The sequence below is a fragment of the Citrus sinensis genome, chromosome 3, assembly GCF_022201045.2.
Source record: "Citrus sinensis cultivar Valencia sweet orange chromosome 3, DVS_A1.0, whole genome shotgun sequence".
In the NCBI taxonomy this organism is placed as follows: domain Eukaryota; kingdom Viridiplantae; phylum Streptophyta; class Magnoliopsida; order Sapindales; family Rutaceae; genus Citrus; species Citrus sinensis.
The window spans coordinates 41,693,626-41,714,751 of NC_068558.1; the positions used below are offsets into that span (position 1 = coordinate 41,693,626).

Consider the following 21,126-nt stretch of genomic DNA (forward strand, 5'->3'; position numbering starts at 1 on the left):
ACCAATATTTACCAGTCAAGATTTACTTGCATGCATTCCTTGCAACGTATTCTTATCTAATACTGATAAGAATACGTTGATTGTGTCCTTGATTAATGACATTGACCAACCAATATCACCACAAATCCAATTCTCACAACAGGCCAAAACAATCAAATTGTAGATTTGCAAAATGACATACATCACTATCATAGCTAAAAATTGAAGTGCAGCTTGTGTTTTATCTGATAACAGGTATTGAGAGATTGACGGTGGGGGAAAAAAGAAAACCGAAGGTAAAGACAAAAGCATTAAAATGACAACTGAGTAGCATTTATTTCCAAAGAGCATCCACGGTTCATCTTCATCCCTAGTTTCTGCTATAGACAAAAGTTAAATTTTCGAGGGAAAAAGACAGGAAGCAATAGCTAGTAATTAGATTTAAACCCTAAAAATTACAAATGATGAAACTATCAAAGACCCTAAACTAAACATTATTTCTTCTTCCCCTTGAACATTTGGTTAGCGTGCAATTCATCAGCTCTGATACGTGACACTGTGACAGATCCTTAAATTACACATCTTAGTTCAAATCATTCTTTACATGAAAATAGACCGGTGATGGAATTACACAGCACCAGCCAATCCCAGTCAATTCCTTCAAATCATGCTGAGCTGAAGGAAACAATTAACACAGATGAAATTAGCCCTTCTTATGGCACCACTTGCACCCATCCGTAGCGTCCTGGGAGGGGCAAATCATTCACAATGTCAAAGTTGTACCTGCAAAATAAACCAAGTAATGAGAAGACGATAAACTTTTCTAGCACAGTTGAATATATAAAATGCAACACAGAAAGCTTCAAAGCAAACAATTTAGAAATGAAAGTCGCATACTTCTCAATAAACAATCTCTGTTGTTGTTTCTCTGCAGTGGCAAAGAATTCCTCAATTTCGTTTGCTGTGGGCATGATTCTCTGCACGCCATTCTGAACTCCTTGGTTAGTTGCAGGTGGTGAGCCAGTCAGTCTGGTGATGGAGCCGGGGGTTCCAATGGTGTCACCACCCCTTATGAAGCTACATGGTGTACTTTCCCTGGTACTCCTGTGCATAGCAGCAGCAAATTAACAACCATTAACCCAAGAACATGAACTGAATTTTCACCACAAGAACATCAAATCTACTACTGTACCCATCTATATTCACATTAAAGTGGGAAGAAATTCCGATAACGAAGACATGTATTGAAAGGGCAAGTTCCAATCTGGGCAGCAGCATAAATACAATAAAAAGCAAGAAATCTGTAACTCTTTGACACACACACACTAGTAGTCCCAAATCAAAGTATCCCATACATGTTTCATCAGTCTAGAACTAGGCCCCATGAACATGACATTTCAATGGTAACACAAAATGAGGCATAATACTTATGGATGCCACCGCGGCAATAAATAATCCACAATCTTTTTTTCGCATATCCCAAAAAAGACACTATAAAGTTTCAGCAATTGTTTTGCCAATCAGAAGAAAAGAGGACAGCAGGCCTAAGATTATAATGAATTCATACCAAGAAGATCAAATCAATTTGCAGATATAACCCAATATTTATTTGTTCCATTGGTCCAGGATAAAAATTGAATTAACAGTGGTCTCAAAATAATTGATTAACAAACTAATGTGTTCAGAACATGCAACATATCAGCTTCCACGTGATGGAGAAATAAAACTTGAACATCTTGAACTCAATTACTATGCTGAACAAAAACAAAAACTGAGTATTATTCATCGAAATGTCCCTCAAAGGTCACCAGTCACAAGCTTTCATGTTATCAAAGAAGGAGGAATTTTTTTTTTGGTGAATAAAAGGTGAAAAAAGAACATGATAAAAAAACTTATTTAAAAGAGAGAGAAAGAGAGACAGACAGAGATAGAGATAGAGACTTTGATTGACGCCTTGTAACTTCAAATTTCAAAATATAGGAGTCTGGAATTTAAAAAACAAGAAGAAAGATTGACAAAAAACACATAAACTGAAAATATGAATACTCAAAAAACACATGAAGGAAAAAAAATCTCACATTTTGCAACATTTACTTGAACTGGAGCCTCGAAAAGAAACCAAAAGGGAGATATATTTTTAATGGGTTTGAAGAACAAAACAAAACAGAACAGAACAGAACAGAACGATTTCCCGCTTCTTTAAGAAAAAAAAATTGACAAGAATAAGAAAGTTTTCGGTAAAAATAAAAACAAAAGCATCAAGAGAGAGAGGGCGGATGAGGCACAGAAAGTTTGCACCCAGAAATTGAAAGTTAAAGAAACAGAGAAGTGAAATAAGAAATAAAAACCTGTCTCTGGGTTCAAAGTCTGCAATGTAAATGTTGTCTCCAGAAGAGGCCTCAGGAGCACCCACTTCATTAGAAGCAACATTCTCCAACTCCTTCAAAGAACTTGAGCCCTTGTCTTGGCTTTGGTTTCTGTTGTCACCTTCTCCGCAACTAGTCTTTTCTCTGTCTCTGTGTTGCTGTTGTTTTTGTTTGGAAGGAGGCGGGGAGGACTTCTCGAGGCGGCGGCTCCTGAGCTGGAGGTAACAGAATGAGCTCTCGTCAACAACAACGGCGCCGAGGCCGCTGTTAAGCCGCTGCTGTAAAGCTAGGGTTTTGGCTCTTGTCCGGACACCTTCCACCACCACTGCCACCTTTGATTTCTTCTTCATGTACTTCCCCATTCTCTTATTTTTCAAATCAAAACCCCGCCCACCACCCCAAAATAAATTAATCTTCCTCTGCAAGCCCTTTTTGTTTTTTTATTTATTTTTCTTTTCTTTTCACAGCAGAAAGAGATAGAGAGAGAGAGAGAGAGGGGAGCAAAGGAGGGAAAGAGGAGGAGGAGGAGGAATTTGTAAGAGGGTTTGGGGCGAAAGCGTGAGAGAGAGAGTTGGTGGGTTAAGTTTTAATTTTAGGGTTCCCGGTTTAAGGAGCATTAGTTTGTGCATCTCTTCTCGCGATATTTTGCATTTTCTCCTCTCGATATCTTTACCAGATATTTTAGCTAAGTTAACAGCGTGATTATTTGATTAATTAAAACGCACACCGCTGGGCTCGATCCAAATATCCATTACACTCAACTCAACTACCGGCAATTTACAGTTGAAAAAGCTAACCAACAACTGAACTTTACCATTTTCTAATTGAAACCCCTCTCCCTCTCTCTCTCTCTCTCTCTCTCTCTCTCTCTCTCTCTCTCTCTCTAGTCTCCAGTCTTCTGCTGCAGTGCATAATGAAACATTGAATGCCACTGCGCCCTTTCCACCTCCTTACACTAATGACCCCCAACTCCCTAGCGGTTCTTCAGTAATTTGCCAAGAATCTTTTGATTCCAAAGCAAAACTAAACAAGAGAATCGTCCATTAATTAAGTTTCTCGGCTTCCCCCTCATTTAGCCCATTCAATTAATTTTAACTTCTTTTATCTTATTTATTTATCTGACCTTTTAAAATTTATTAAAACTAGTTCTGAAAATATGCTTATGAAAAAAAGTTTCCAGAAAACCAACAAAAAATTTTACTGAGTTCTGGGTACTTTTGTTAAAATAAAAATCTATTTTCAAAAACCTTCTTTCAAACGCTTTTCCCTTTATTAATAACAATAAAGACTGACCTTTCGTTGACATTTTAAATATAAACTATGTTTTCACTAACTAGACAATATTTTTTTAACCCAAAAAATAGATAAATATGATAAAAGAAATTAAAATTACTTACTTCCTAATGGCCATCGAGTTGATGTCTAAAAGGTTTGTAAAACCTTGACTATTGAGTTATGTAAGTAGAATCTTAGTATACACTAATTTAATTCATGGGTTTGCTCATATTAAAATAAAATCAATTCATTAGATATTTAATCAATACTAAAAACAATAGTATCTCAAGGTTTGTGGAACCTTGACTGTGTGCTTAATTGGCCTGTATATATCTGAGCATTCGTACGTCTCTATAATAAGAAAAAAATGTTGTGAGAAGTGTCAGTTAGTAGCGATATAGAGAGAGACTCATTACTTTCACATTTTCTTTGCTTAATCAACTTGATTTTAATTAAAAAATATACAGACATAATAGAAATATTTTGGTCCAAAATTTTAAAGTGCGGAAAAATGCGGGAAAGCTTTAAAACCGCATGACTTTAAAGGTTTAAAATCTAAAGCCTTTACAGTTATGCGGTTTTAAAGTTAATTCAAAAAAAATCTAATAAAATAGACAAATGTTTCGGGGTGAAATTGTCTCTACAAGCTTTGGGGTGAGGGGTTTGAGCTACACATATATGTTCATTCAAAAATATCTAATACAATAGACAAATGTTGTCGTCTTTTTAATTTATTAGCACACATCTAATTATAGCAGACTTGGGACAATGAGCACACAATGGCCTCATCATGGAGGCTTGGTGCTTCAAAGCAAGTACAGAAGAGACCTGGCTTCTTTCTCTTTGAGTGGGACAAAAAACACACGAATATTTGTATTATGAATCTTTAGTCTAAATACGTTGTAATTGAGAGTACTTTAAGCACATAATTACTAAAAAAAGCTATTTGGCATGAACTAATCAACATTAAAATTGTTAATGACTTTTTTTTTTGGTTTCTAATTAATGGGAACATTCTAGTAAGAATGTGATCATGTCAAGGGCCATACCGAAACCGATTAGAGTCCCACAGTCTCTTTATATCTTTAGAGCCTTAACCATATGTATTATTACATAAATATTAGGTGTTTAAGTTCAATTAGAAGCATAAATATCAATGGGCTTTTGGGTTTTTGCATAGCCAAACAAAATTAAATCGAGTGACTTGTAATCTCATTAGAAACAAGTGTTTAAAAAGTAGAAAACACATTGACCATGAGACTTTTTTGTTTAAACTTTGTTACGCATTAGAGATATTACAATTTTGGATATATTAGAAGTATGAAATCTACCAAGTAAAACTTCAAAAAAAAAACATAAATATCAATTTGGTTTTGTATTTTTGCATGGTCAAATAAAATTAAACGAGTAACTTGTAATCTCATTAGAAACAAGAGTTTAAAAGATAGATCACAAGACTATTTTGTTTAAAATTTGTTACGAATTAGAGATATTACAATTTTAGATATATTAGATGTACGAAATCTACTAACTAAAACTCAAAAATACGCACCACTATACACAAGATTTACCCCTACACTACACTTATAAGATGTATCTACTCTTACTTGAAGTTGTGGGCATTATTCCACCGCTTTGGGCATTTAGCCTTTTATTTATTTATTATTATTATTAATAATAAAAGAAAAGTAATATTTTCATTAAATCGATTCAGTGATTAATAACATCACTTTTATTGGGAACAGGTTCAGCCAGCCATACAATAGGTTCAACAGTTTGGGGCATTAGGGCTCTGCCACACTGACGAGGCTTGGAATTTGATGATGATTGGCGTTCTTCTTTCGAGTCAGAATGAACTCTCACAATCGAATCACATGAAAGTTCAAGTACTAAAATTACGCAACTCCAATACATTTTCAAAACTTTAACCAAAATTTATTGGATTCTGGGTCGTATGATTCATGAAAATGAAAATAGTTAAGACTAGACAGGTGAGTGAAAATGTTGTAGCAGTTGCCAGCTTCCTAAAAATTGTTGCCTAAATGATAATCACTTTCTTTTAATTTCTTGGAATCCTCAAATTCAAGAGGATTTGAATTAGTATAAATAGAAAAAAAAAAAAAAAGAAGACTCCCATTGATAATCGTGCTTTAAACTTTAACCAAAAAAACCTTCTAGGGAGGGACAATGATAATTAGTACAAATTTATCAATAAATAATAATATAATATAATTGGAGTGTTGTATATTATTATTTGAATATTTTTAAAATTGTATTGTATTTTTAAAAAAATAAAAATTTTTAATAAGGAGGAGAAACTCCACCCACTAAACATTAGTCTTTATTCTCTATTTTTATTTGAACTATGCAAAATGCTTTCGTGATCAATTAAACTACATTTGTTGTTTGTATTATATGGTCAATTAAAATGCATCATAGTTTATATTATATGTTGAATGTGCTTTAGCTGAAACAATTATATCTACTTCCCCAAATGCTAATCACATCAATTTGAATTAATTCTTATTTTTTACATATAAAAATAAAATAAAGAGAGCAGAGTACTTGACTACTTGTGAAGGAATCTTTTCTTTGCTTAATTTCCAGCCAAAACCCAAGACTCTCCATTAATTATCTAATGGTGCGTTTGGTGAACGAAAATCAGAATGGGTGGAATGAGAATAAAAATAAGTTATTTATTTTAACTATAGGAATTAGAATCGAAATGAGTTGTATTATCATTAATGTCTCTACTTTATTTTAAAATCGGAATCATAACGAGCTAGACTATTATAAATTACTAAAAAATCTTAATTAATTTTTATCATCATTGTTATTATTATTATGACGACGACGATGATGACGACGACGACGACAACGATGATAATGATGATAGCAACAACAGCTGTTGTATGGGTTCCACGCAGCTTATTCTTATTCCTAACTTCAATTTAACAATTAAACAATTTATTAATTCTAATTTTCATTCCTATTTAGTAAATACAGAATAAGGTACACGGAGCCAAGCAACTTTAAATGCCATACATAAGCCTATGTATCGTCCAACTGGGCCTATGTTAATCCCATGTACTTGTAAGAAAAATAAACACAGTGAGATAACAATTTATACAGTAGCTAATTAAACAACAACGTAAACCAGCAACTGGAAATGACAAATGAAGAACATGAAAAGACTAGAAGAGAAAGGAAAGTGAAACAAAAAAATAAACCAGAGGTCTGCATAGGACAGTTTCCTTAAAATAGATTTACCAAATATTGTTATGCTTTAGGTTTGCTGGTAACTGTTTCCGAGGATACAACGGGTATGAACTATCCGTCAATCACAGACTGATAATTCAGGCGAACCACAACTGCGGCAAACTCGATCACAAAAACAGACGAAAGAAGGAGGGAAGAAAAATGACAAGTACTCTTTGTGCTAGATTCAGTGTCTGTAAAAACAGAAGAGGAGGTGTCTTTTTATACTCATGTGAGGATGTAACAGCTACTTTGTATTGAATTTTCGAATTCAATATATGTTATTTAATTATTATAACAGCCAATTCAATTCAATGAATTTGTAACATGAAAATGAAGAAGTGACTAATAATTGATATTATGTTCTTTTGTGACAAAACTCATCTTAGTAAGTTACGAATTGCTCAAATTCATTTGACATTAACAAAGCTAGGACTTATTAGCATAAATATAATAATAAACAAACAAATAAATAAATAAAGTTATCTCATTATTTGGTGGATAAAAATGGTGTAAAATTAATGGTCACTCCAAAAATGTTACGTTATATAGAAACTTCATTTACAAACGCATTTTATTGTAAAGTTATGAGATATTGGTAAATTTACAGTACAACTGCCGCCGTTTGGTACAATGCTCTATACTCTTGATTGGAAACTCAAATTTTTTACTATTGACTTATAAATTTATTGGTACCATGCATAATATATCATATGATAACGTAAAACAAAAAAAAGATTTCACGAGTTAGGAGTGCTTCAATTATATCGAGTGTGACTTTGGAAATGCGTATATCTGAAACATTTATATTATCGTAAATTTATATTATGATTGAGATTAAAAAAAAAAACACTTAAATAAGAGGGAAGGTGCCAGCATTATATAATATATATGGGACGATCACCCGTTTTCAAGAAACCAACTTTACAAACTTTCAAGGGAATCTCCTGAAAACCCTAATCCTATCCTAGATTCCTAGGGACTCTAAATAAGCCTAAACTCACCCCCCAAAATTACTATAAATATTTTAATTCTTATCGCAATGTCATTGACACAAATTTCAGAGTCCTCATTTTTAACCTTCGGCTAATTATTTTTATTTGCTTCAACTTTCCCAAGGGCAGTGAGAGCCGTACAAATGGCAAACGTGTGATTGCAGAGCCAATCATCGCCCTGCTCAGATCATCATATCTAACTCCTCCTCCTTCAAGGGTTCGAGTGAAAAGATCTCGAAATTTTTATTTTATTTTTTTATCAACTCCAATACAATCGATTTTTCACGTCCTCCCGCGTTTTTCTAACAATCTCAAGCTACACGCTTCTCGAGAGCGTGTTTGTCACAGTCCAATAGTGTCACGAGAAAAGATAACCGTGCTTGGGTTTTGCATTGCAAGACGGCAGCAAATTGCATTGCAGTGCCAGAGTTGACAGATTGAGAGCATTCACTCGCTGACAACCTGCAGGTTCACGTACGTTATCACTTCTAACCAATCACGGAGAGCGTGACTTTGCACGTAGTTTGAGGAGTACCTTGTCTATTATATAATATAATATCCCTCGCTCTTCTCACTATGCAACTTTATTTTTTGATATTTTCCTGCGCAAAATTTAAAACGAATTTTCTGATTTGCCACTGAATTTTCAGTTAATTGTGCAATAACGATATGACGTTTTTTTTTTAATCCTGGAAATTACGTGAAATAAGAAGAACAATACTGTTTTAAAAAAGTATTACTATGCTTTTCAGTATTATTTCAATATTTTATCCTAAATGTTGATGTGCAATGATTTATTGTTGGTGAATTTCATAATTTTCAAAAATTATTTATCACTCGTACAACTCAATTGATAAAATTGATAAATACCGCTTGAAATACTAATTAAATTTTGAACAATCATACAAATCTCACTAATAACCCTCGCTTGGACCCTATAAAAGTCGAACAAGGAAAAAAAAAAATTAGCTTTTACTTTTTTTTCAAAAACGCCCCACCGGAATGCGGGGATGACAAAATCCCCACAAGAATGGAGATATTGTGTGATTTTCTCCATTCGGAGAGGGTATTGAGATGATTTAATGTCTAATTCTTTATTCAAAAAATCGACGGACACAATTTTTCACTCAACCTCTTATTTAGGAAGAGGCGGAGATGAAATAGAATTCCATTACCTCCCCATTTTTCTATTTCCTTATTTAAAATTTTAACATTAATTTTATTTTCTAAAATTATTATTCAATAAATAATAAAATTTAAATTATAAAATATTAAATATTAGTGTAAATAACAAATATCAAAATATTTATACAAATAATACAAATATTAGTTAACACAAATATTTTAACGTAATTTAGACTTAATCACAACTAAAGCTCATAATCCACAAATCAAATCTTAAGCCACTCGACCAATGGGCATTTGATTTAGTGGGAGAGTCATTACACTTACAATGTTAAGAGAAATGGTTCGAGCCTCCATAAAAGTATTATGGGGATTAGTTTCAATCCTTCTTCAATTATCAAATAATTAAGTGGAGATAGTCTCTCCCTCACAAAATATGAGTGGAGTGGACACCCTTAGAATATTAGAGAGGATTTAAATAATATATCTAGGCAACACTTTAGAGGAGCACATGCCACGATTAAGGTCTCAGTTGTATAATTTGTTTGTAAATATTAATTGTGGATGTAATATTAGTAACAGTCCTACATAAGAGTATTAAAAAAAAAATCTTAAACCACTCTCTCACAGTCTCACTCATTCTTTATGAATTATTCGTGCCACAACCAGCATCCAGCTTGTCCTCATCTCACTAAAGCCCAGTAGCACATTCTGTCATCAGTAATCGAGCAGCCAACTTGTCACATTGTCAACCAGTAGCCCGACTCGCAATGTTCGTTGCACCATAGTTGGTGGGTAAGAGATATCAATGCTTATGGATAACATTCATGTCAATATTGTATAAAAATGACGTTTTTTGAATTTTGTTTTGAAAAACATTATTTGAATATTATATATATCAAAATTTTGATGGAGTATAATAAAATAGACTAATTCACTGTCATTTACTTTTTATTTTATATATTTTTCAATTAGTATGATTACATGAAGTTTAGAAACTAAAAATATATCAATTATTCAGGATTAGGGACTCTCAACAATCCCCTATTATTATTTCAGGATCTTATTCCCTCCCCTTTAACAATTCGAGTACAATTCAAGTAATGACGAGGAGAGTACATGGATATATGCAGAATATCAAAGATGAGTGCAAGAATGGTGGTTCCTTCCTCTCATTTCCCTATTGCCTTCCCTACTTGAACCTTACAAAAGTAAAAGAAATTTACTTTTTATTTATTTTCTCTTCAAGTGGGATTCATTGGATTTTCTTGGATTCTTCTACATTACAAAGTTGTTTCGCATAGTCTCAAAATCCGAAACCTTAGTAATTTTAAAGAAATTACATAAGAAATTACACTGTAATTTTATTGAAAATGAAAGAATTGCAAACTATTTCCATCAAGTTTATGGAAAAATACATCGAATGTTGTTGTTGTTGATTTGCTTTTGTCTTTTTTTTTGTGTTTTCTTTTTTAAGTTAGTTGCCGATGGTTCAATTTTGGACTTTCTAACTGCTGGGTTTTTTACTCTTGGGACCAATTGATTTATAAGATGAGTTAGACTATTGGCACCCCTCTTATCTCCTCATAAAAACCCCTTTTAGTTATATTCATTTTATTTGCCAAAAATGACCCTTTTTTTAGGTACACTTTTCTAAGTTCTCAATTTTCATTTGATTTATTTTATTTTTAAAACTCAAAGTATTATTGTACTATTTTTTTTAATTATTTCCAATTTTAGTATTACCCTACACACAAATTAAAAAGTTATATGGGTGATAAATTTTTTAGTGTTAATCATTGGTTGAAATAACACATATTTCAAATTATAATTTCAAAGTAATTTTAAGTATAAAAATATTTAATCAATAAGAAATCAAAAGAGAACAATAGATTATTCAACAAGATTTCTGGAACTCTAGTCCATTTTCTTGATGATTTCGTGAGAACTGAAAATCTTTACGGTTCCAAGGAACCGTGGCAGATTTAGAGGCAATTTGGAGGACTCGATTTAGAAGATGGTGAAGATCTTTACTTTTTCACTAGCTTGAAGAAGAAGAGTGTTAACAGTTCCCATGATTGATCGCAGAGTCGGTACTGGTACGTTGCAAGGAGAAGATGTCGGCAAGGCGGTTGTGTCCCGCAACTCTAGAAAGAAAATTGGTTCCAAGAAAAGGTTTCAATATGAGAAGGACAAGTCTCCATACAATGGTTGTTGGATTATGCATGAATACTCTCTAAATCCTTCACTATTGCCGCAAAACCTTCGATCCAGTGACCTTGTTTTTTTGTCAAATTAGAAAGAATGGTGAGCCAGCGGCAGCTGGGCAAAAAAATTCAAGGAAAAAGAGAAAGCCGGGCATAAATTGTGTCCAATTTATTTTAGTTAGATGGGAAGTAATATATAGACTTTTTTTTTTAAAAAAAAAGGATTGATTATGAATTAAGTAATTTGTTGGAAAAAAATCTATATGTGTTTAATTTTCAATTGTCCTTAATTGTAATTTTATTTAAAGTGGGGTTTTATAAGAATAATGTAGGGGTGCCAATAGCTCCACTCTTATAAGATTTTCAAACCCCGTCCCTAAGTAAACTTATGATTGAGTGGTGCTTTTCACACCCTAGAAAAGTCCGATAACACCCCCTCTAATAAGTTTACAATTTTAACCTTAATTCAAATTATAATTAGAGACAAAGGCATATCTTATAAACACAAACAATTTATTGTGTACACATATGGACCCAAAAAAAAATTGTTCTATTTCAAGTTTTTAATCTGTCCAATTAATATGTAAACAAAATCAAACACTAATTCAATTGCAATTAGAACCCAATTGATTATGAATTTGACATACTCATGCAAGTAATTGTGTAAGAGGAACCTCAATTCCCAAAACAAGTTTCAATGTTCCTTTGGAATTCACCCACTTACACTTAAATTTATTAGAAGATCAAAAGGCATCGAAAGAAACAACAATCAAGAGAGACTTAAAAAAAGAAACACAAGCGATGCAACAATCTCGTGAAAATTTATTTATATCATCGACCCATATGATCATATAAATTTGGCAGCCATAAGCATGACAGCATTCTTCTTGTGCTGGGTAAGACCAGGTACAACATCAAAATCCAAGTCCTCAGTCGGCATTTCCCAATTAAAGTTGTAAAGAAGATTGGCAAGTGCAAGCTCAACAGTGGGCAATGCTATAAGGACAAATTCTTCTCCGGGCACCAAATGGTAAGAGTTCAAAGTTTTGTCTTCCCAATTCAACATTGCTACTAGGATTCATAAAATCTCTTGGGAATTTATTCAAATCCCAAACTTGGGTGTGTCCCTTCTTATTTTCCACATATTCACAAACACCGGTGTCTCAGCAGGTATTTCATAACCATTAATTATGCACTTTTCTGTTGTCTCTCTTGAGATTATTTCAGCCATTGGTTGAAATCTCATTGTCTCTTTCACTACAGCTTTAAGATGCTGTAATCTTGGAAGATGTTCTTCATCTACAAACCCTTTCTTTTTTACGACACTTTTAACTTCTTCTTCAGCCTTCTTCTTGGCTTTTAGATTCTTCATTAGGTTGGTCATTGACCATCTGAGGTTTACTTCACTAGTGTCGGCACCAACAAATATGCCCTACACCCATGCACGTTAAAATTAAGGATGTCACTAACAGGTAATAAGTATAAATTTTAATATACTAACAGATTAAAAGATACAGTCTCCAAATTATTGAAATATATATATTATTTTATATTTTAGTGTGCATCCTCAATGTCCTCACTAGAGAATGATTATATAAATCGTTATCATTTGAGCCTATTAACCAGTTATTTCTTAAATTTTTAAAAATTAACAAAAAAGTTTCTATTATATATCTATTTTTGTTCAAATCTATCTTATAATTTTCTGTATTTTGACTACTCTATGTTTGACCTATTTGAATTTTAAGTTGGACAACAATATTATTTTTCCTTGAAAAGCAAACCCAATAGTTATAGAATAAATAACCACTAGAGGTGTAACTAGCATTTTAGTTTGGTAGGAGACCATGATAAAACTACTAATACTACTACTACTACTACTACTACTACTAATAATAATAATAATAATAATAATAATAATAATAATAAACTTATCTAGACTACAGTGTAAAATTTGTAAAACTGAAGAGGCAAACCGCATAATGGATATATCACGGATAAATTATAAAATTCAGAAGACTATAAGTTCTAGCAAGGGTAGCTCGGCGCGGCCAAACATAAAATGAGTAAACTTTCAATTCATCCTTTTTTCTTTTTTAAATTTCGACTTGGACAAGTAGTTCCACCGCCGCCTGGTGAGATGACAGGGGCCTTTGAATAATTTCTGAGAAATAAAAATAGAAAGATTAAGTAGTACCACGATGAGTGCTTTGATCTGATCCATGGTTGGATCAATTTTCATCTCAACAAGTCAAACATCAATGAAGTCCGCTTCTTGCTCACGATCATCATCATCAAGTTTTGAACGTCGTTTGGATCCAAATGCTGGTTGATGAGTTGTCGATAAAATGTATATCACAGTCATTGAAATTCTTCGTGAGGCGACGTTTCATCCCTGTGAGTTTATCGAGCCAACTCTTGGACGGCAAACAATCTTTGAGAAACATGCTCCCCGCCATGCATGGCCTGAGTTTCCACAATTAAAGAATCGAACCTGCTGCTTTTACCTGCCATACCTTCGTCATCTTCGAACCTCTGGCTAAAATCAACGCTGAAAATAATGTTACGTACAAGCATCATCGTTATTTCACTTACGTTGATGGGTTTTGAAAGAGAAGATGAATTTGATATCTTTTCAAGCGCATGTGGGAAATCTCATCATTGGAGTTAACAATGATGGGTGACAAATCTTGTCCTCATCTCTGTCCAGTAACCGATAAGCGGCGTAGAGCAACATCCAAGTAATTGTAAGATAAAGCTTGAGGGCCAAGCAAAATTGGCCTGTCTGAAAAATTAAGATCGTGAGTTTTTAAAGGCCTCTTTAGCAACTTTTGCGGAAGAAATGACTAGGGTTTGTATAGAACTAAGACGTAGGGACATGATGGGATCATGTTGTTTAGAAAGATTATATAAATGAAGTGCACGGTTTGAGGTATCAAAATTGGCGGATGTTACCAATTATAGGGATTCCAGAAGGGCATCGTGGCAAACGAACGACACTTCTTTGTTTTTGGAGAAGAAGCAATAGAAAGATGATGGGAAAAGAAAATAGGATGATCATAATTAGAATAAGAGCCATTATTTCGATTTGAATTCTGTTGTGTGGACTGGAACTGTATTAATACAACGTCCATGTATAAACACACTTGGGTATATAATAATAATAATAATAATAATAATAATAATAATAATAATAATAATAATAATAATAATAATAATAATAATAATAATAATAATATGCCTTTTCATTAGAGATATCTAATTATATTAAAATCATGGATAAATTAAAATATAAAAAATACATATTTTAACACACTAGATGACAAAAATACAATGTATTAGCTTATATTTTTTGTCTTTTAACTCATTCCTGACTTTAATATAACTAGAGATCCCTAATTTAAAAAATTATTTGTATGGACTCATTTAAATTAAGTTGAGCCTCAAATAAGAAATCCCAAACCATATTAAAGCCAGGGACAATCTAAAAAATTAAAAAAAAAAACAAAGATTTCAAATGCTATACGATAAAATACACTATATTGAAGTCTATGTTCTTTTTCTTTTTGGTCTTTTAGCTCATCTTTGATTGAAAAATTATTAGACTTAAATTAATTGTAAATATAAATAAACACATACTAAAAAAATGAATATATATTTTTCCTTTTGACTTAAGAAGTTCAGATCAGCACTAAAAGACTCATATATATAATTTTACTTTTCAAATGCTTATTTACTTATCTACGTGGCAAATGGAAAAATGAAAAGATTAGCTTTTTCTTAATATATACATCCTCTACTTTTTCAACAATACAATTAAATATTGAAGAGAGAGAAAGATAATTTTATTTAAGTAATCTCAAGATAATTTTATTTAAATAATCTCATTTGAAAAGTCTTTAGAGCCCTTTTTTGTTAATGTGACTATTCAAATAAGTAATAAAATCTTAAATAAAGAGTCTTTTGGTGATTTTATGAAACTCTTATTTTTTTTCTTTATATATTTTACTTATGTGGGAAATAGAAGTGGAGAAAAATAAGCTCCTGCCAAAAGACTCTAATAAAAATAAGTTTATATTGTTTTAATTAAGTTTTTTCTTCCACCAAAATAATAAGAATTATAATATATCTCTCCCTTCAAGAATGATAAGATAAAAATAATAAAATACTAGATTGAATGCTCTAAAAGACTCTTTAAATAATAAATAAAATTTTATTTTAAAAGTCTTTTTGTGATACTTTTAGAAGAGTGTTTTGGTAATGTTTTAATATTTTTTTCTCTCTTCAATAATAATGATATAAAAAATTATAATATTATCGGAATAAAAAGAAGCCACTCTTTAATATTGAAGTAAGATCCCATTTGAATTAGAATGTCTTTAGTGATCTTGGACTCTAATTATTCACTTCTTATCATATATATGTATGCAAATTATCGTAATTAATTTAAGTGTACGCGTGATAAAGCAATGAATGGTAAAAAATAGTGCTTCAGAAACACCAAATCTTTTCCGAGAAATTTTTGGTGAAACTGTAAGTGAGAGGTTGAAAATATGCCCATGTTCCAAAAATATGACGCAGAGAGAGCAAGAGACGTTCGGGCCAAACAATGAGAGATCCAGAGCTAATGAATAATTGCCAACAATGTGCATGCAGAGTATCAAAATTGAAAGGTGAGTTGGACGAAGAGGGCGTTGACCCGGATTGGACACGTGGTGTGGTGGTGGAGAAGAATCAACTGAATCATGCACAACGTGGGATGGTAAATTAGTCAGCAGTGGCAGGCAGCGGAATATCTGTTACGGTAATATATATATATATATATATATATATATATATATATATATATATATATATATATATAATAATAATAATAATAATAATAATAATAATATATTGTTAGGATTTAATGATATTGGGATTGATTTGGTAGGTGAGAATTGATTTTGGAAACAATTAATTTATCCATTGAAAAAGCTAATTAACAAATTAATTTATAATTATTTATTAGTAAATTAAATAATTAATATCAATCTAAAGAATTTGGTATTTCCCGTATCCTTACAACAATCTCATTAATTAATTATTTATAAATAAATTAATTTACAAAATTAATCCTAACATAAAAGTATAACAATTTTTTTAAAATTTTTTATTTTTTTTTAAGGCTGATTTGATACATTAAGATCATAAAGATATTATTATATAAACAAAATATAAGTAAGGATAAGATCGTAACATATTTAATAAAAAAAATGTTTTAAAATATTTTTTAAAATATAAACATTATACCACCACTTCACTCTTTATTAATTAAATATTGACGTAGAAGTCAGGTTGGCGAGATACGTAGCTCAACATGCTTACAAGCAATACGTTGTGGGGTGTATAGTGGAAAAAATCAGTGCTGAATAGCAGCAATGGCTGCAACCGTAATTTTTTAAGCCCTGATACTCCTTGGCTTTGTCACCATCAGAACAAATAGTGCGTATGTAATTTTTATTTAGGATGTGCCAGAGGAAATATCCATGAATACCTTGAAGGAATGATCGAAAAAGACTATATTCTAAGAATAACCATCCCTTGAACGAATTGAACTGGAAGATGGGCCCCAAACATTCAATTAAGTCTAAACGACATCTGGCTTTTTGAGGTCGAAAGCGATTATTAATAACTTTTTACTTTCATTCCCAAAATACATTGGTCTGTTCACTTGCTTCCTAAGATTGATCCCCACATACCTCCATGAGTGCAATAATTAACCCAAGTGCTTGAAGCTGTACAACAGTAACAAGACTAGAGGCTCCGGCGTGAGCCGTAGTTGTATAAATAATCCAGGCAGAAGTAAAGCCTTTCACATGGTTCAAAGCATGCTACAATTGACAACTTGCCTGTTGCCAAAGATCTATACAAAGACAAGAGTGACCACAAAGGCCCTCCAAAAGCTCGAACCAATAGGAATTGCAGTGGAGACTACGCAAGACGGATTTATGTGTACCTTCAATATCCCTGCCTGGTTTTGCAGTATCAGGGAGCAAATATTGTCCAAGCCCATCTCTCCAGCCAAAGAATGCCCTTTGGAGTACTCTGTGTTTCAATGTTTAACTGGCGGAATCCGTGTTATTCTGATCAGTCAAGTTATCAGAATTGGTTGTGGGAGTTGTTAAAGCACCGCTGGCGCTCTCCTGAGCATTATCAGGTAAAGTGGAGGGAGATCCATTTTCTTCAAAAACATCATCAGCTAGAACAACAGCAGCAGATCTATCCTCTCTTCGTCCGGTCACATATCTCATCATCATATCAAAGAAAATGCTTGATTCCACAAGCTCCAACCTGTGTTCTGGGGTATGCTGTTGATTGAATCGTCCTGGAAGCTTAGAGCGAGTAATGTAGCAATCCCTGCAAAGATCGAAGCCACTGGCTTCCTTACAATCTTTGCATCGGTATCTATCCCCAAATATTGGATACATCTGTGGATAAAGAATTGAATGTGACTCTGCTGCAAGTATTTTGAGTCAAAATATGGAATATTTTGAGACAACTGACTCAAAAAAGATTATCCGTCAACCATCGTTTACATTTGTCTACTAGTCACCTGACGACATGCAGCATGCTAGACAATTCCCACTCAGTGCAAAACCATAAATTACATGTTTAAGAACCAGCAAGGGAAAGGTCAAAAAAAAAAAAAAGGGGGTTGGATTAAGACCCTCTCCTTTCTTCTCCTTGCCTCTCCTTACCTTCATTATCTAGTTTTTTTTTTTTTTTTAATTGTAAATAAAGTGAAAAAACAAATACAAAACTCACTCTTAGCAGCTCCTTATACAAGGATAGGCAAGGAGAAAATAAAAAAGAAAAGGAGAGGATCCTTGTCCATAAAGTTATGCAGGACTGTGATCCAGGTAAAAGAAGAGAGAGGCCACTACAAAGGGGAGCAGAAAATGGAACAAAGGACTTCTCAATGCCCCCCGCCCAAATGAAAAAAGCAGGAACCAGTGCATAAAACTGTAAATAACTGCAAATATTTCTCAATATCAAGCATATGAAGGCACTCAAAGGACAATGCACATGATTCACCGGCAGCTGAAGCGTCAGAGCGGAATCTACCAATTGATCAAATAATTACATCAGCGTTGAACATTAATACGATTTGTCAATCACAGCAACCCTCAGTGACATTTACGCACAGGAAATTCATAATCATGTTATTAACATTTTTCATTTTAGATATGTAAGCAGAAGTATATAGAGTTCTGTTACTAGTCATGAAAAGGTCTAATAGCAACAAAATAATTATAAACATATTATCTCTGTTTCTCCAACATTTAAAACGCTAGAAAGAATTTTCCAAGGGATCTAGATTCAAGCACAAATAGATGGACACTATTATAATATCTAAGTAATTGTCATTAAGCATTAACTGCATTCATGTGCTAGCATTTCAGCAGGAACACTGTTTTTCGTAGATACTACCCAAAACTGGTATGGCAAACAAAAGAAGCTTCATGGCAGTTGATACTCATAGGTTCATACTGATAAAAAAACAGAATTGGTATGCGCATTAGAAATAAGAGGGCTAGAAAATTTACCCCACAGGAATCACAACCAATTCCAACACGAACTTTTGAATGAGGGTCGGCCAACCATGATGAATGCTCTCCTTTGGCTCCAGAGGAAGAGATGAAACCTGATTTTCCAGCTCCCATGGAACCTGAAAACACATACCAGCGTAACTAACAAGTCCTAATATATGCTGAATGGTAGGGCCAATTAACTCTGAATAACATCTACTTTTACAACATCATAGATAAATTTAATGAATACACACACTGGTACAAGTATAACGAATTTACTGTGCATTGAGACATACACATAGTTGCAAATTCATGATTCAATATAACATCTCTTCTCAAGGCATATTCTTTAGAAAATTGTTCCTCCAGAAACTGATCAAGCTCCAAACATACTTTTGGAAATCCATTAGGATTCAGACATCGACAAACTTCACACTTAAGCTGCTGAACAGTTGGTGTGATGATACAAGTTTCGCAATAAACTAAAAAAACAAAAAAAGAGAAATACAATCAATGAGTAATCATAAAAAGTTAATTTCATTTCCCAGGAAGATAATGGAAATGTAATAAGTGGGCTAATTTAAGTAAGGTGTACAACCATACCATGGCCACAGTTGAGAACCACAGGATGAATAAGCAGTTGCTTGCATGCAGTACATAGTACATCAACAATCGAGATCTGCTTACAGTTATGATTGAGCTCATTTGGAGGCAATTTTTTTCCCGCAACCGTAATACCCTCAATAGAGGATTGTTCACTTGTGCCATTATTCATAGCCACTGAAACAGACTCCAATTGCTCCATATTTTCATGACTCCCCGTTTTACTAGAGGATCCACAAAATATTCTAGAGAATTGCATGGAATCATTCAGATGATGACATTCGTTATCAACAAGTGGTCCACATGCATGGTTATCAAGCTGTGGTGAGAAGAAGTCATATCTCCTTTCATCCTCTGGAACATTAAGACGCAAAACGATTAGTGAAACAATTTAATGGATTCAATTGCCTTACTAGAGGCTAACTGGTACAGCCATAAGCTTTCAAATGGCAATTAGTAAGCCTAAGTCATCTATAGCAGTCTGGATATTTTTTATCAGTGACTTGCCAAGGCAAAAATTTCAATTGAAACACCAGGTGATTAGATACTATTGGGGCCTGGGGATTGCATTCACAAGTGATGGGCACCATAAATTTATTTGCAAACCGTCTACACAGAATCTAATGTCCAAGAAAAGAGTTAAAGAGACCACATACGAGACAGATATATGTAAAGAATGTTTTCATAATGTGTAATAGTGCATGCATTGAAATTTGTATGCAAGTCATAATATACATGAGAAAAATGTGAACTTTTACCTTGGATCTCTATTTCCCTCATCTTATAAGCAATCGGATACATCTTCAAAAGCAACCGATGAAGCATCACACAAATGCTTGGGAAGTGATTATATGGGCGCCTACAAATTGGACAGTGTGACTCACGTAGCATATTCATCGATCTATGGACACACCAGAAACATGAAATGTGACCACAAGCTGCCACCAAAGAGAAGAGACAAATTAAAAGTTCAAAGAAAACAAAAATTTGAATATCTCACTTGTCTTCACAGAAACTAACAATTAACTTACATAGCACTATCGGTTTGTACAGAAGATCCCTGCAAATACAAGTAAAAAAAAAAAAAAAAAAAACCATATTAACAGTTATTAAGTAATTAATGTGCAAGAGCAAATCATATCCATCGCAGCTCATAACATCTTTTAATAATTAAAATAAGTAATAGTTTCTGAAACAACTTACAAACAAATACAACAACGGAATGAGTAGGAGATTTTCTCCGGTTCGGCATTAGACTTAACGGTGAGGACGGTCTGATCCTCCATTTTTTAAAGTGCTTCAACGGAGTACTATCGATCAGCAGAAATAGAGGAAGAGACAAATGAGAGAATCCCGTCGGGTGGATGACGAACGGTTCGGTGCGGTGCAAGTGCAGTCGTACACGTGTACTTTAGGATATCAGACAACGGATTTGACGGTGTTTACTCTTGTCTCGTTAGCGGATGAGCAATTGACAGAGACAGCCTTTATCGTCTTGATGAAATGAAATTGTTGATATGGGGATGGAATCTTTAATGTTGGAAACAGGAAACGTAATTCGTATTCAACTCACCTTATCTGATTGGGTTTAATGGATAAATTTTGTTTGAACCAATCACCGTTCGCTCATTTTTAACTAAAACGTAATTTTGGAAAAGGGGAACGCTTCATTATCTATCTATACAGTTGCTGGTTGAATCAAATACGATTTGCGTGACTAAGAAGCAAACCCAACACAGCTAAT

General features: G+C 33.2%; 2 protein-coding genes across 5 annotated transcripts; both read right to left on the minus strand.

Annotated features, from left to right (window-relative positions):
* Positions 1-290: 290 nt before the first annotated feature.
* On the minus strand, positions 291-2,933 carry LOC102617771 (cyclin-dependent kinase inhibitor 3-like). The gene is made up of 3 exons (XM_006479222.4): positions 2,328-2,933; positions 877-1,083; positions 291-762 (listed from the first exon to the last, which is right to left on the minus strand). The coding sequence occupies exons 1-3, from the start codon at positions 2,705-2,707 to the stop codon at positions 693-695; spliced, it is 657 nt and encodes a 218-aa protein (XP_006479285.2). The 5' UTR covers positions 2,708-2,933; the 3' UTR covers positions 291-692.
* Positions 2,934-16,869: 13,936 nt separating this feature from the next.
* Positions 16,870-20,988, minus strand: LOC102619512 (E3 ubiquitin-protein ligase PRT1). 4 transcript variants are annotated; one of them, XM_006479231.4, is made up of 7 exons: positions 20,586-20,988; positions 20,414-20,442; positions 20,141-20,283; positions 19,383-19,736; positions 19,076-19,261; positions 18,795-18,916; positions 16,870-17,675 (listed from the first exon to the last, which is right to left on the minus strand). In XM_006479231.4, exons 3-7 carry the CDS (start codon positions 20,277-20,279, stop codon positions 17,307-17,309), a joined length of 1,170 nt encoding a protein of 389 aa, XP_006479294.2. In that variant the 5' UTR covers positions 20,280-20,283; positions 20,414-20,442; positions 20,586-20,988; the 3' UTR covers positions 16,870-17,306. The 4 variants fall into 4 exon arrangements, with proteins under 4 accessions (XP_006479294.2, XP_006479293.2, XP_006479295.2 ...); XM_006479230.4 differs by having other exon boundaries at positions 20,141-20,320; XM_015530666.3 differs by having other exon boundaries at positions 17,351-17,701; positions 20,141-20,320.
* Between the last annotated feature and the right edge of the window lie 138 nt (positions 20,989-21,126).